The 15487-nt window shown below is 59.0% G+C and overlaps 2 protein-coding genes across 5 annotated transcripts; one reads left to right on the plus strand and one right to left on the minus strand.

Moving 5' to 3' along the window:
• The first annotated feature begins 80 nt into the window (after nucleotides 1-80).
• On the plus strand, nucleotides 81-3464 carry MFAP4 (microfibril associated protein 4). 4 transcript variants are annotated; one of them, XM_032498955.1, is made up of 6 exons: nucleotides 81-139; nucleotides 1140-1218; nucleotides 1493-1647; nucleotides 2072-2168; nucleotides 2242-2424; nucleotides 2547-3464. In XM_032498955.1, exons 1-6 carry the CDS (start codon nucleotides 107-109, stop codon nucleotides 2792-2794), a joined length of 795 nt encoding a protein of 264 aa, XP_032354846.1. In that variant the 5' UTR covers nucleotides 81-106; the 3' UTR covers nucleotides 2795-3464. The 4 variants fall into 4 exon arrangements, with proteins under 4 accessions (XP_032354846.1, XP_032354843.1, XP_032354847.1 ...); XM_032498952.1 differs by having other exon boundaries at nucleotides 92-139; nucleotides 1424-1647; XM_032498956.1 differs by lacking the exon at nucleotides 81-139 and adding an exon at nucleotides 835-916.
• Nucleotides 3465-3599: 135 nt separating this feature from the next.
• On the minus strand, nucleotides 3600-9166 carry MAPK7 (mitogen-activated protein kinase 7). The gene is made up of 7 exons (XM_032498947.1): nucleotides 8487-9166; nucleotides 7726-7962; nucleotides 6945-7110; nucleotides 5224-6302; nucleotides 4560-5125; nucleotides 4123-4256; nucleotides 3600-4031 (listed from the first exon to the last, which is right to left on the minus strand). The coding sequence occupies exons 1-7, from the start codon at nucleotides 8608-8610 to the stop codon at nucleotides 3878-3880; spliced, it is 2460 nt and encodes an 819-aa protein (XP_032354838.1). The 5' UTR covers nucleotides 8611-9166; the 3' UTR covers nucleotides 3600-3877.
• Nucleotides 9167-15487: the final 6321 nt, after the last annotated feature.

Here is a 15487-nt window from a genome sequence, read left to right on the forward strand (position 1 = left end):
GGGAGGACTGTTCTGGCAGCCTGCGCAGAGAACGAAGGCAGGGAGGTCCGCAGGGAGGCTGGAGCACTGATGGGCGGGCACCCAGGAGGCGAGGACCTGAGCTGGGATGGCCAGGCAGCTGCGGGTCAGGAGGGAAGAGGTGGGCTTCCAGGGAAACAGGCCCCTGGCTGAGAGGGGTGGGATAGGGGAGGAAGGGAGTGGGGCGAGATGAAGAAAAACAAAGGCGGCCTCTGTGGGAGGGGGAAGGAGGGGGCCTGAGGGGGCCGCAGCCAGGGGGGCTGGAGAGGGGCCCTGGCTTGGGCTGGGGCGGACGGCATTTGGACGCCAGCAGGCTGTGCTCTCACGGCTCAGAAATGTCCCAGTCCTGCCAGGAGACGCCTGGCCCCACTGCCCCTGCCCCCCCAGCCCCCGCCCCCGGCTCCCACATCAGGAGCTCAGAGGCCGCCCCCCACCCCTGCCTTCTGCTCTCCCAGAACAGGCCTCCCCTCCCCAGATGTACCCCCACCTCCACCATCCCTCAGCCTTCCCAGCAGCGCTAATGAATTGCAGGCCAGGGAAGGAGAGAGAAGATAAACAGAGGCGTGCAGAGGGGCTGGGGGTGCCTGGGGGCCGCAGGGGCGGTGGCAGAGGGGCTCTTGGGAGCACTGAGGCAGCGGGAGGTGAGCGTCTGCAGTGCTGTGCCTAATGAGACACAGGTGGGCCCTTAGCCCGGGCCCAGCTCGCCACCCCCCTGCCCCCAACTGTGGAAGTGGATGCTGGTCCAGTGCCGGGGGAAGGGGGAGAGGGGGCTCTGCAGCCGCGGGGCGGGGCTGGGGCGGCTGGCCGGGGCCCAGCACATAACTGGGCGGTTGCAGTCTGGGGCGCAGTCTGGGGCAGCAGACACCCAGCCACTCAGAGCTGAACTGGCAGCATGAAGGTACAGCTGGGGTGGGGGCCTCATGGCGTCCGGGGACCGAACCCGCTCCAGGGAGAGGACCTCGCGGGGGGCCGTGAAGGCAAAGGGGGCTCTCGCGAGCCCACTCAGAGAGTGGGGTCCCCCAGGAGGGGTGGGGGAAGGGCAGAGCAGGGTTCCTGGCAGGGAAGCAGGGGGCACAGGGTGTGGGAGGGGTCGGGGGGTGACCCTGTCCTTCTGTCACCAGGCCCTCCTGGCCCTACCGCTGTTGCTGCTGCTCTCCTCAGCCCCCTGTGCCCCCCAGGTCTCCGGGATCCGGGGAGATGGTAAGCTGCCCACGTCCCCAGTTGAGGCCTGGCTGACAGGCTGGGCCAGGAGGCTGTTCTGAGCCATTTTTCGGGGGTCAGGCCTGGGCCCGAGTCCTAGGTCTGTGGGACTCGCTCTGCCCCTAAAACGGGGCAGGTGGGGAGACCATCTTTGAGCTGCTCTTGAAATGTGGGATTTCCTGTGACTGGACGCCCCCCCCACCAGCTCTGGGAAACCATGAGATACAGGGGTGTCCGTCATGCCTGAGGCTCCTCTCCACACCCCCACCCCCAGCTCTGGAGAGGTCCTGCTTTCAGCAGCCCCTGGACTGCGACGACATCTACGCCCAGGGCTACCAGGTGGACGGCGTGTACCTCATCTACCCCTCAGGCCCCAGCGTGCCTGTGCCCGTCTTCTGTGACATGACCACTGAGGGCGGCAAGTGGACGGTGAGTGGTGGGGGGGACAGAGACCTGGATCGTGTCTGGCTGTGCACCCGAGCCTCCCCACTGTGAGCCTGCTCCTTCACCCCAACATGGCAACAATAACCCCAGCACAGCGCGAGCCGCTGCCACAACTGAATGAGGGGCCGTCCTCACGGTGACCCTGGAAGTGAGGCACCTTTTATAAATGAGGAACTGAAGCCCAGAGAGGTACAGTAACTCACCCCAGGTCGCCCAGCCAGCACCAAGACTCGGCTCCAAGCGCCCAAATTCCAAAATGTCCCCTCCGTTGCCTCCTGCTCCCAGCAGCAGCTCCCCGTTTAGCCCCCAGCTCAGTCCTTTCACAGCTGCCTCGACACCTGAGACCCATGCCTGGGTAGGGCCCCGGGCCCTGACCCTTGAAGGTCCAGGCCCATCCCCTCTGCTCCAGATTTTCCAGAAGAGATTCAACGGCTCAGTGAGCTTCTTCCGGGGCTGGAACGACTACAAGCTGGGCTTCGGGCGCGCGGACGGGGAGTACTGGCTGGGTAAGGCAGGGCCTGGTCGGGCGGGGGCGCCCCGAAGCCAGGGCCTTGCTGACCGGCTGCCTCTCCTCCCCAGGGCTGCAGAACCTGCACCTCCTGACGCTGAAGCAGAAGTACGAGCTGCGGGTGGACCTGGAGGACTTTGAGAACAACACAGCCTTCGCCAAGTACGCTGACTTCTCCATCTCTCCCAATGCGGTCAGCGCCGAGGAGGACGGCTACACCCTCTATGTGGGGGGCTTCGAGGACGGCGGGGCAGGTACCCCGACCTGGCCAGCAGAGGGAAGGGTTGTGGGGACTGGGGTGCCCCCTCGCAGGCTGTGACCCACTCCCTGCAGCCCAGGGCTCAGCACGCCCTCAGCTGGCCCTCCCCTCTGCCAGGCGACTCCCTGTCCTACCACAGCAGCCAGAAGTTCTCCACCTTCGACCGGGACCAGGACCTCTTCGTGCAGAACTGTGCGGCCCTCTCCTCCGGAGCCTTCTGGTTCCGCAGCTGCCACTTCGCCAACCTCAACGGCTTCTACCTGGGCGGCTCCCACCTCTCCTACGCCAACGGCATCAACTGGGCGCAGTGGAAGGGCTTCTACTACTCCCTCAAGCGCACCGAGATGAAGATCCGCCGGGCCTGAGGGGCTGCCCCGCCCCGGCCCCCAAGGCCGCTCTGCTGCTCCCTCCGCTCTGGCCTCCCGCGGGGCCTGTCACACTCATTGCGTCCACCTCTCGGCCAGGCCTCTGCTCCCTGCCCCCCGAGGCGCCTCCGAAAGACACAGCCATCCAGCCAGGACTTGGACTCTGTCCCTGAGGGGCTCTCCCAGGCTGCAGGCTTCTGGGCTCCACCTCAGCCAGCTTCCTGACTGGCCTCCTCCATCTGGGGCCACCAGAGCCAGCAAGACTGGCTGGCGCAGTCCAATCTATGCTCACAGCACACACCGGGCCACTTGCATGTGGCCACTGCTGCCACCCCCAGCAATCCCTCTGACCAGTAGAGCATCTCTCATCCTCTGCCTCTCCCACCAGCTTTAGCCCAGTGCTGAGCACCGTGGACCCCAGCCCCGTCTCACTGTGGCCCTTAGCCTCCCGCCTTCCCCTCCTGGATGCCCCAGGCCCGATACTGAAACCATACTCCCCTCCAGCTACGCAGGCCACCCCAGAACAGCCAGAGCCGAGGAAGGCACAGTTGTGAGGTCCCCCCACCTGCCCCGGGGTGAGCTGATGGTGGGAGAGGGCAGAGGACGCCCTCTGTGGGGATGGAGGCAGGTGGGGAGCACAGGTCTCAATAAACCTCAGGACCTGAAGGAACTGGCCTCGGCTGTCATGCACGCAGACGCATTTGCTTGATCCCCAACGGGGTTCCCTACAGACAGCACCCTGCCCTCAAATCCAAAAACACACCCGGAGTTAGACGCTAAAGGAAACCTTGTTTCACAGGCTTCGTTTTCATGGCAAAACATTGTGTAATAACAGTAACAATACTACAACTATTAATAAAAATACGATACTGAAGAGGACCGCTCGGGGGCAGGGCTCGTCCGATCCCGCGGGGCTCACTGCTGGCTCAGGTGGCTGCTTAAGGCTGCAGGGTGGGTCTGAGATGACCCTGCAGAACCACCCGACCTGAGCTTCCCCAGCAGGGCCCCGGGCGCCAGCCCTTGGGCGTTCCTGCGATCTTGGAGCTGGGTCTGCCCCTGGCAGCAAGGCACAGACTGTGGGCCTCAGGGCTCCTGGAGGTCAGGCAGGTCAGCCAGCAGCATCGGGGAGTCCATCTGGATCTCACGCTGCAGGGACTCGATGTCTGCAGGGTTCATGCCGTGGCCCTCAAGCCAGTCAGCAAGCAGGGAGGCCGAGAGCGGGGCCGAGTCAGCCTGGCTGCAGCGGAGGGAGGGGAGAGTGGAGGCGGCTGGTGCAGAAGGGGGAGCCCCTACCCACAGCCCCTCCAGCAGCCCAGCCAGCATCTTACCCATCCTGGGGCCCGTCAGCCACGCCCATGTCGAAAGACTGGTTTAGGAATTCCTCAAGGTCAAAGCCAACACCGTAGCCGGCCCCACTGCCCTTCGGTGTGCCCGAGAACACAGGGGGCAAGGGGTCCTCCACCTGCAGAGGGTGATGGCAGCTTGCAAGGTAGGCCCCACCAGGAGCCAACGGGGGTCTGCTGGGCCCCCCATCCTGACACTGCCCACAGTGACCGCGCCAGCCTGGACAAACACCAAGTGCTGCCCGCGGCCAGTGCCACGCTTTCTGTGGGTGAGGGGACAAGTTAAGGAGACGGAAACCTGCCCACTGATCAGCTCTCCCGGAATAGACACGTCACAGCGCCTCCCGTCCCCAAGGACTTCCCAAACTCACTTCCCTGGGCTCAGATCCAGGCGTCCCCAGGGCCGGGGTTCCTCCCCTCACCTGCGACTTGGACAGCTGCTGGGTCACCAGGTTGACGTCGTCGGGCGACTCTGAGGTGGAGGGCTGAGGGGGCCTCCCGGGGTCTGGAGGGGGTGGGCCAGAAGGGAAGTAAGGCAGAACACTCAGGGCACTGGGGCCCGGTAGCCCGGGGGCCGGCACCAGTGACTGGGGGGCCAGGAGGCCCGGGGCGGCAGCGGTAGTCTGGAGTGGGGCAGGTGCAGGCCCTGGGGCTGGGCAGGCAGGCTGTGGTGGGGGGCCGGCAGGAGGGCTCGGGGGCCGGGCCGGCGGCGGCGTGGGCGCAGGGGCGGGGGGCCGGGCCATGCGAGTCCAGCGCTCCAGCAGGCTCCGGTCATTGTCGCTGAGCACCAGCCCCGCCAGAGGGTCGGCGGAGGGGCCCCCGGAGGCCCCGGCCCCCCGCTCCTTGCGCTCCCGCTCCTGCCGCCGCTTCTCCCGCTCCTTGGCCCGCTCCTGCCGCCGCCGCCGCTTCTCCTCCCGCTCCCGCTGGCGCTCCTGGGCCGTCACTGGCTTCCGAGGCTCAGGGGCCTCCAGGGGGGCGCTGGGGCCGTCTGCGGGTAAGATGGGCAGGGGGAAGGTAAGGGCCTGTCCCAGCCAGGATCCCCCTCCGCCCCCCGCTCCCCAGCCAGCCGCTGCCTCTGCCAGGCACCTCGGAGTCGGCTCCGCAAAGACTTGAGCAGGGCAGCCTTGAGGGCCGCCTTGGTGTTGTCTGAGATGGCGCCCTCCCTCTTGGGAGGGGCTGGTTCACTGGCTGGCGGGGGTGGCTGCACGGTCAGATCAAAGGTATCAGGCGCAGGCCCAGGGTGAGGTGGTGGGGCTGGCGGTGGGGACTCCATGGCGCAGTCCCCACTGGGAGCCCAAGGACTGGGCATCTCAACGTCGGGGCAGCTAGGCTCACTGGCCACAGGCTGCAGGGAAGGCTGGAAGCGGATCTGCTGGCGGATGCCCTCACGCCGCGCGTGGAAGTCCTCGATCTCTGCCACGATGGCCTCCTTAATACGCTCCCGGGTCAGGGCTTCACGGTCAAAGGCAAAGTCAAAGGGTGGCGCACAGTCAGGCTCATCATCAGGGTCGTGGTACTTGGCCAGGAAGGGGTGGCGCAGGGCAGCAGCGGCAGAGATGCGGGCACTGGGCTCAAAACGCAGCATGCGCCCCAGCAGGGAGAGGGCCTGGCGGTCAGCACCCGGGTACACTGTCTCCCAGGGCACGGGCTGGCGTGGCGGCAGGCTCTGGATATAGGCCCGCACCCTCTCAGCCCCGACAGCCTGGATCACGGCTGGCGACGGGGTCCCCAGCACCGTCATGATCAGCTGCAACTGGTGCACATAGTTTTTGCCTGGGAAGAGCTGGCGCCGGGCTAGCATCTCACCAAAGATGCAGCCCACAGACCACAGGTCGATGGCCTGCGTGTACTCGTGCAAAGAGAGCATGAGCTCAGGGGCGCGGTACCAGCGTGTGGCCACGTACTCGGTCATGAAGTACTGGTGGTCGGCAGGCGAGGCGCACAGGCCGCGGGCCATGCCGAAGTCCCCGATCTTGAGCTCACAGTTCTCGTTCACCAGCAGGTTGGAGGGCTTGAGGTCCCGGTGGATGACCTGAGCCGAGTGCATGTACTTGAGGCCTCGCAGCAGCTGGTACAGAAAGTAGCGCACGTGCTCCAGCGTCAGCGGCTGTGACGAGTGGATGATCTGGTGCAGGTCGCTCTCCATCAGGTCCAGGACCACGTAGCTAAAGGGGCAGGGGAGACAGGCAAGAGCTGACTTGGCCACACTCCGGCCCCATCCTCACCACACCCTCCCTCCCAGCTCCACAGGTCACAGCCTTACTCTCAGGATCTGGAGGGGCCACCAGTGGCACAAAGATTCTAAATTCTCTACAACTCTTCCATGAACTTAAGTGAAGTGGGATCACTTTTCCCTCCAGACCTAGTTTCAGCATCACAGAAGAGAGGGGGCTGGACTGAACCAGGGTTGGCCAATAGATTTAGTTCAGGGACCCCCTCCATTGTTTGGTAGTGGCTGCTTGGATGTCTATGGGCAATCTGTAAAGGTTTGTCCATTTTCTATACAGAAGTGTTCCTAGGTTGATCAGTGATGTCTGCTATGGAGTAGGAAAGCAGATGCAGGACGAATGTCCTACGTTTACCAGCCTGTGTACTGAGATCCTGTGCACTTCTTACGTCTATTCACCTCTTGGGAAATCACAAGTGCCACTGGGAAAGCCCTAAGGGAGCACTGGTACTGGAATCGAGGGGATTTTCCCAGTCTGCCTCACGTTAGGTTCAGCTGCCCTCCTGGAGCTTCAGCAAGATGGTCCCCACCTCCCGCAGAGACCCCAGCTCTGCCTCCCTCTCCCGTGCCCACTCCTTACACAGACTTGAACTCGCCATAGGGCACGGTGGGCCTCAGGATGTCCTTGATGGCGATGATGTTGTCGTGCTTGAAGTGTTTGAGGATCTTCAGCTCCCTGAGGGTCCGCTTGGCATTGGTCACCACGTCAAAAGCATTGGGGATCTTCTTAATGGCCACCTGCTGGCCTGGGGATTAGGGAAAAGGCAGATACCATAAGGTACCTTGATGCAGCTGCAGAGGGGCACAAGGCCACTTTCAACCGCTCCTGGCTAGAATGCAAATGACCACAGTTCTTGTATACTGAGTGCGTACCATGTGCCAAGTCCAGTGCTAAGCACAGGACATACATTATCAGACTTCCCCTTCATCTCTACTGCAAGGCAGGTACTCACAGCTCAGAGTTAGAGATGTGAAGACCTAAGCTCGGTAACCTGCTGGGCGTTGCACAGCTAGTTAATAGGAGAGTCTGGACTCTAATGCTGGCGCTCCCTCTACCTCCCTGCACCCTCTCCTTTCCAGACCCCGCCCACCCCACCACCAATCCCTTGGCCAGTCTCTGGCCCAGAAACACATTCTGGGGAAGCTCCATTCTGGACTAACCGGGGTTGTCATCTTTCTAAGGAGAAAGTAGGCTGCTACCATGCCAGAGTTTCAGAACCTGTGCCCAAGACAGAGGCCGGCACCCAGACGGCCCCTGACCAGCATGTGCTGACTTGAGCCAGAGTTCACATCCAGCCTTCCCCGCCGGCTGTCTGAGACGGGGCGGGCCTCACTCCCCGGGAGCCGGTTTCCACGCTCACCGGTGAGGCGGCGGCGCGCGGAGGACACCACCCCGTAGGCCCCGTTGCCTATGGTCTCGATGATCTCGTACTCGTCCCCCACGTCGAAGGTCACGTCGAAGGAGCGGGCCTTCAGCAAGGCCAGGTTCTTGGCCGCCACGGAGGAGGCGGTGACGGTGGGCTCCGCCTTCACCGGCCCCGGAGGCTCCCCGGAGCCGTCCTCGCCGTCTTCCTCCTTCAGGGGCTCGGCCATGGCGTCTGTGTGGACACGCGGGTGAGGAGGGGCCCGCCCCCGAGCTCAGGGGCCCTCGGAGCCTCCGGGGCCCCAGGCCGAAGGGGGCCAGGCAGGGGCCAGAGCGAGCGGCCGCACGCAGCCCCCGTCCCGCACCTGCGCGGGAGCCCAGCGCTCAGGTCCGCGCGGGACGCGGGGTCGGCGGTGGGGGAGGTGCCGCGAGGCGCGGTCCAGGAAGAAAGCGAGGGGCGGGGCGGCCCCTTTTCTCGCTGCACGCTCGGCGGTGGCGCCTCACCCGACGCCGCCCGGGGCCCTCCGAGGCGCCGGCACCCTGCCTCCCCGGCCTCCCGTTCCGGGGTCGGGGTCAGAGACCCCAGGAGCCGCTCTCTCACTGGGCACAGAAGCCTCCACCACCTCAGCGGCGCGCTCTGCCCCGCCGGTCCCCGGCCCCGCCTCCCAAGACCGCGCCCCTGCAGCTTCTGGCCAGTCCCTGGGCTGCCTCTGCGGAGGTGCCCACCCCTTCCACTTGCTGCGTCCAATGCAAACCCACCTGCCGAGGAAGCCACGCCTCCGCCCGCGCGCGCGCCGCTGTCCAGCCGGCGGGAGGGAGCCGCCCGACTGGAGCTCGGCGCTACGCCGGGTGCGCTGCGGCCCCGCGCCGTCCTCTGACGCATGCGCGCTAGCAGCCCCGGGCACCGCTAGAGTGGGCGGCATCGCCTTCTGCGTGCGCGCGTGCGCGCATCCCCTCCGATCCGCCAGGTCTCCGGCCAGTTGCTGCTGGCCCCTGGAGCTCGGAGGGGTGAGGTGACCGGAAGTTACCCTGATGACTGCATCACGCAATCCCTTTCCTTTAGGCTCCTCTTCCCTTATCAGTCCTTATCGCCCCAGGAATTGCGTCCCCCGTTTTCCCGATGGGTCCCGGGAGCCCGGCGCTGGGAATGCGTCATCCCTGGTAGACGGTGACCGGTCATGTCCAACCACGGAGATCCCGGTTCTGCGGGGTTCTAGAGCGTCGGCCCGAGGCCGCCATGACTTCCGGGGGCTGGTCCCCGCCGCAGCGCTTCCGGCGTCCCCGGGTCCTCGGCTCGCGGCGCCCTGGCCTCGGGCTGCCCCCGCGCGCTGCGGCCCCGCCCCCGCCCCCCGCGCCGGGACCGTGCGCTCAGCTCCGCCCGCAGAGGGCAGAGCCGCGCGGGGACCCGCGCCCGGCCCCGGTGCCGGTGCTGAGAAGCCGAGGCCGCGGGGCAGCCCCGGGGGGCGTGTCCGCCAAGGCGGGACCAGGGCCGGGGCGCGGGGGCGGGCGGGACCCAGAGGCCAGGGGGTTGGGTCCTTCCGTCGCGGACTGGTGGCCGGAGAGTGGATCCAGACCGGAAGGAATTTTGTTTTGTTTACATTCCCCACTGTTTATTTTTAACTAAAACATACAGAGTTCCACGTAACATGACTATCTCTCAATTATTTTTCACAAACTTAACACATCAATGTATTGAACTCGGATGCAGAAAAACAAAATACCCTCAATATTACCAGCCTCTTCTGTTTTCTGGTGCTGACGGTTCCCTTCTGTTAACTCTTTGGCATACTGGGTTGTTTTGGTTTATTTTATTTTATTTTTTTTGCACTGAATTTTTAAAGGTTCACTGGGATGCGTGTATTACGATGGAAAAGTAGAGACGGCATCCTTAGAAACACAACGTAGGGGACAATGTGTTTAGGAATATAAGGTCAGCCCCAGGACAAATAGATATCTAGTAGTCAGACATGTAAAAATCGTGGGCCTCCTGAGTTAAAGCTGAACTATAAATATTTCTGATCTTCCTGAGAGCAAGGAAAAAGCCAGATTCTCTTGTTATGTGATTTGCATTAATGGGAAGTGGACGTTTTCTGCATTGAGTTCTGAAATATTTCTCTGATGGCCTTTCCTTAGGTAACAAGGTAAACAGTCTTCCCTAACTCTGAAATACAAGACGCAGGCTAAGTTATGCGGTGTCCCTCAGTGTAAACAGAGGGCATACAACAGCAGGGCACATAAACATGGCTTTCAAGGGACAGCTGTGTGATGGTCCCGTCTGGCCCAGGAATAAAACATAAAATATCAGAAAAGACAAACTGTAAATCCTTCAAATACTTCTCTATACAAGTTACAGACAGTTCAACATTATCCAGCAAAAACTCCCTGTTTCGCATTTACTTTTGAATCCAGTATGAGCTGCTTTACTTCCGCTCCCAATAGGCCCTGACACTGTCCTGGAAAAGTCATCAATTACCTGACCTTCTTCAGTCCTTGCCTTACTGAGCTTGCTACCTATGACACAACTGACTACTTCAAGAAAAGGTTGGCATGTATCTGGAGGAAACTCTTAATTCAGAAAGACACCTGCACCCCAATGTTCACAGCAACACTTCATACAATAGCCAAGACATGCAAACAACCTAAGTGTCCATCAACAGATGACTGGATAAAGAAGATGTGGTATATGCACAAACACGCATGCACACACACATGCACGCACACAATGGAATACTACTCAGCCATAAAAAAGAATGAAATAATGCCACTTGCAGCAAGATGGATGGAACTGGAGACTGTCATACTAAGTAAAGCCAGAAAGAGAAAGAAAAATACCATATGATATCACTTATATGTGGAATCTAAAACCACCCCACACACACAAATGAACTTATTTACAAAACAGAAACAGACTCACAGACACAGAAAAGAAACTTATGGTTACCAAGGGGAAAGAAGGTGGGAAGGGATAAATTGGGAGTTCGAGATTTGTAGATACTAACTACTATATATTAAATAGATAAACAACAAGTTACTATTCTACAGCACAGGGAACTATATTCAATATTTTGTAGTAACCTGTAATGGAAAAGAATATGAAGAAGAATATGTGTATGTACATGTATGACTGAGACATGCTGTACACCAGAAATTGACACAACATTGTGAACTGACTATACTGCAATAAAAAAGAAAACAAAAAGAAAATTTGTTTCATATGACTCAAAACTCAAATAATAATAAAAAGGTTCAAGTGAAAAATGTTGGTCTCACCCCAGGTGGACGCATTTATAGTTTCGTACTGGAGGTAAGAAGAAACATTATAAATTCAACATAAGCAAATGCTAACGCACATTCTTATCCACCCTCCCCTTCACTATACAAAAGGTAATGTGTTATTTACACTTTCTCTGAAGTTCATTCAGTATCAAAAACCAGAGGGGGGCGTCTCTCATTCTTCTTTCAGCAACAACTTTTTTTGAGATATAATTCACATACTATAAAACGTTTATAGTGTACAATTCACTGTGAAAGCAGAGATAGACCACGTTTTGTTTATCCAATCATCAGCTGATGGACATGTGGGCTGTTTTCACTTGTTGGCTGCTCAGCCCATTCATGTACCAGTTTTGTGTGGACCTAGGCATTCCATTCTCTTGGGCACACACCTAAGAGTGGGACTGCTGGGTCATATGGTAAACTTTTTTAACTTCTTGAGGAACTGCCAAACTGTTAACTTCAGTGGCTGCACCGCTTCAAACTTCACCACTATATCTGAGGGTTCCATTTTGTCTGCTTGTCTGGAGCAGTTCGATCAATACGCCCACGAGAGTCCCACCAGGGGTGATTGTTCCTTCTGCTCCCACCCTCTCCTGGCCACACTCCCCAGAAGCCAGCAGGACACAGCCCTTAAAATCCAGGAACCCCATCTACCCTGCCATTTCTCAGAGGGAAAGAAATTTGTAGCTACTAGAAAGAAACATCCTAAAAATGTCAAAAGTACTTACAATCAGCTACGTTCGTAGCAGCGTAACTCATGCATAGCTCATTCTGTAACAGCAGGATGTAAAAAATCACACATTTTCATCAGGTAGAAAAGAAAACTGAGGAAGTGACTTTAACCATGCAATCTCCACTTAGATTCTTCTCGACCACCATGTGGAGACACTTACGGGGCTTTGTCTCATCTGGGACTCTAAAAATATCCTGTTGTCCCTGTCCCATCCTTGGAGACTTCAGTCCATTAAAAAATGATGTCATTCTCAATTCTCCTGGTTCTCAGCAGTCTCTCTTCCTAGGGAGGCTCTCCCACCATCCCCTGGACCCGACTCTTCCTTCCCTCAACCACCTGTCTCTCCTCGGCTGGAACTCCTAAGAGCACCTGGGAAGGAGTGGGGTCCCAGAGGAAAGAAACCGTCTGCCAGGACCATGGAGAGTGGCCAGCAGTGCCTCCCCTCCCCCAAGCCAGTCAGGTCACGCCTCTGCACCTCCAAGACCCAGAGATGAGGGTCCTGCACAGTGTCATCCAGAAATTCACACAACATGTCAAAATTAGGAGATCTTGAGGGAACACAGAGATTTCCCCACTGTGAACCCAAACATCCACAACCAGGGCTGCTGTCTGCTGGTTCTGGCTCCCTGCCCCTCAGCAGGCATTCCTGAGGATCAGTTGGGCCTATGTCCTCATCAACTGGGCATCTGATCAGACTGGTTGGGGCCTGTGCCACGTGAGTCAGTCGGTACTTTAAATGCCACCCCATCCTCAGCAGTGACCTGGGGCTAAGCACACCCTATTATCCCTTTGGTTAAACGCCTGGACTGTTGCGTTTTCTTAGAGCAGAACGGTTGTGCTTCTGGAAGCCATGTCTTTCCACACAGGAGGAAAACAAAACCAGACCTGGAGCGGCACTTGTTAAGATCAACAGAAGCCAGGATGGTTCTTCGTGGAGGTGAAGATTGGCCGCTCCACACTCATCCTAACTGCCTTGGGCCTTGCTCCCCCAACCCAGGCACTAGTTCCCAGACTCCCTTGCAGCTACAAGTGGCCCTGGATCATTGTGGCTCATGGGTTGTGCGTGGAGGTCCCCATCCATGAATCCCCCAGTCAGTGGATCATGTCACATGTCCTCTCCTACAAGAAGTCCTGCTGGGAACCTCAGCTTCTCCCCACCTCTGCCCAGAACATAGCGCTGTACCTGGAGCTCAAACAGCTGTCTTGTTACAAGGACAACAGCCACATGCATAAGAGGCAGGGCGGGAAGGTAGGAAGGCCCTGGGTCCCTGGTGGCACAGCCGAGCCAGGTGTCGGTTCTGGACCGTCTTGATGTTTGAGACAAACGACCCTTCTGTATTTAAGCCCTGATTGCATTTTCCGTCAGATGTAGCCTGCCATGCTGTGTGCCTGACGCATGACCCCTGACCTGCTTCCCTTATCTGCCTGGCTTTGGCTGACACTGAGCTTACACCCAACGGACTAAACATGACTGGTTTTTAGAGACCTGCAACATTCTCCAGAATCTGGCCAGCAATTCAACTTGTCTACAAGCCAGTTGGACTCTAATCACATCATCACCTCCACTATGGAGATCGTTACTACCATTTGCCACGCCCTGCGAGGTCGGGATCTCATGATTCCTGTTTTCTTGGACGTTGAGACCCAGAGAAGTTAAGCAATCAGCCCAAGATCACACAGCTAGCAACCAGGGAAAGCATAGACTGGAATCCAGGGCCGCCTGACTCACTTCTCTACAGATCCCCCTGCTGGCTGACTACTGGAAGAAGCTGCTCCTGGCATCTCCCCCTTGAACTTCAGGGTAAAAGGAGCAGGTCCCACCCCTGGCCAGGGATTTCCCCAGCCCTTCTGATGACCTTCCTGGAGGCCAAGAGCCCAGGCCATGCCCAGAGCGAGACAACGACTTTCCCGGGACCACAATGCAAGGTGGGGACAGGATGGAGATGGAAATACCCTCTCCCTGGTCCCTGCCCAGAACCAGACCTGGTTATCCTGTTGTGCTGCTGAAGGCTGGCGTCCCTGACTCTTCCTCCCCACCTCCCCTGACTCCAGACTCTCCCTTTGGCTGGAATCTGAGGGCTCAGCCCTGGCCCCCAAAGCCCTCTACTAACTCGTTCACTCACTCACGCAGACATTTGACAACCATTCGGTGAGTGGGTGCTCAGGGAGCCGAGCGTGGTTCAGGAGACCAGTGAGGCCACAGCCCCCTTGTCACAGGGCTGTGACGGGGGTAAGGGTCGCAGAGAAAGCCCCTGGAGCCACATGGGCTTGCCTGGAGGAGGGGACAGTTAGCTGGATGGTGAAGTTCCACAGGAAGGTGGCAGAAAAGGTGGAAGGAATATTCCAAGAGTGAAGGAACAGCACGTGCGGATGCTGTGAGGCACTGAAATATGCACTTGGAAATAGTGGGTTTGAGTTTCTATGGATTCCACCTCAACCAAAAGCGAGCACAGACAATTTCTAAGAAGGTGGTGCGTGTGCGCAGACATCCATGACTCTGAGGCTGAGGGCAGGGGGACCCAACAGGCCAGGGTAGCGTGGCCTCTCCACGGGGGGAGGGCTGTCAGAGGGATGACTTGGGGCCCAGGGGTCTGAGACCCTGGTCCGAGCTCAAGGAGCAGCTCTGCCTCTGACTCACCGTGATCTTGGGAAGCGTCGCCATCCCCACCTGCCACAGGGCAGCAGCTCTGTTCTCCTGGAGTCGCTGTGAGGAGCCTGTGTTGTGTGTGCTGCTGAGCCCTGCGGAGCAAGGAGACAGGGGGAGGGTCAGTGTGGTCACCAGGCCTCTGCCTCTCCTCTGAGTCGGAGGTGGTGTGAAGGAAAAGCTGGGCTGGTCTAACAAGACAACTCACAAGTCTAGGAATGTGAAGGAGAGGCTGGGCTGGGCTAACAAGATACACAAATCTAAGTATCGGAATACTGATCTGAGTTCTGCTGGACTAACTAACTTGTGAATCTAAGTTAATTAGTGTTGGTTTGCTGTTCATGTTTTTTTTGCTAGCCAGTTGGGTTTTCAAAGATACATATCTGGCTTTGGAATGTTGGTTTGCTGTCTCCCCGCCTCCACTTTTGGGATAATGATGCTGCTAAAGCTGTTCCATGCCTATTGGCCGAATACCCCTAGCTTGTACTTTACCCTATAAAACCTCATGCACACGTCTTGGAGGTGCTCAGAGCTTCGGAGCAGAAGCCCCTCTGAGCCCGCCGGCGTAATACATCTGAGTACTCCAACCCTCCCAGTGGTGCTTGTTTCTTGGCTGGCCTGTTGTTTCCGTAACAGTGGGGCAGGGCTGGGCGCCCCCGACCCAGGCACCTGGGGGGGCCAAGGTCGGTAAGCAGGATGCCTGCCCCCTGAAGGGCACTGGCACCCTGGTGCAGGCCGTGCTCTCGTGGTTTCCTCTCTTCCAGGCCAGTTCCCCTTTGCTCCGTGATTTGGGGAGAGCAGTCTGGCTCTGGCCTGCAGCTGGCCAGCACCACGGACAAAGGGTGCCACTGATGCCCTTCGACTCCTGAGTCAGCTTCTGGCCCCACCCAGCCCGAATGGCTGGCACTGGGCACTCTCCGTGCCCCCTCCCTCGGGCCGCAGTACGTCCCCAGTCTCATGGGGCTTGTCCTGAGGGGCCTGTGAAAGTCCAACGGAGGACACAGCTCTGCTGAGAGGGAGCTGGGGGGTGCGGAGTTTGGGGAGGACGGAAGCCCAGGAAGGCGCTCAGGGCGGGAAGTTTTGCGGCACGTTAACTGCAGCCCTGAC

Source organism: Camelus ferus, chromosome 16 (assembly GCF_009834535.1).
Source record: "Camelus ferus isolate YT-003-E chromosome 16, BCGSAC_Cfer_1.0, whole genome shotgun sequence".
Classification (NCBI taxonomy): Eukaryota; Metazoa; Chordata; class Mammalia; order Artiodactyla; family Camelidae; genus Camelus; species Camelus ferus.

Excerpts from the sequence above, each read along its gene's own strand:
- MFAP4 (XM_032498952.1), top strand. The coding sequence starts at position 107 with ATGGCCAGGCAGCTGCGGGTCAGGAGGGAAGAG. Across the intron at positions 2,169-2,241 it reads GGACGGGGAGTACTGGCTGG|GGCTGCAGAACCTGCACCTC; the intron begins GTAAGGCAGGGC and ends TCTCCTCCCCAG. Across the intron at positions 2,425-2,546 it reads CTTCGAGGACGGCGGGGCAG|GCGACTCCCTGTCCTACCAC; the intron begins GTACCCCGACCT and ends CCCCTCTGCCAG.
- MAPK7 (XM_032498947.1), bottom strand. The coding sequence starts at position 8,610 with ATGCGTCAGAGGACGGCGCGGGGCCGCAGCGCACCCGGCGTAGCGCCG. Across the intron at positions 7,111-7,725 it reads CGCGCGCCGCCGCCTCACCG|GCCAGCAGGTGGCCATTAAG; the intron begins GTGAGCGTGGAA and ends CCTAATCCCCAG. Across the intron at positions 5,126-5,223 it reads TTTGCGGAGCCGACTCCGAG|ACGGCCCCAGCGCCCCCCTG; the intron begins GTGCCTGGCAGA and ends TCTTACCCGCAG.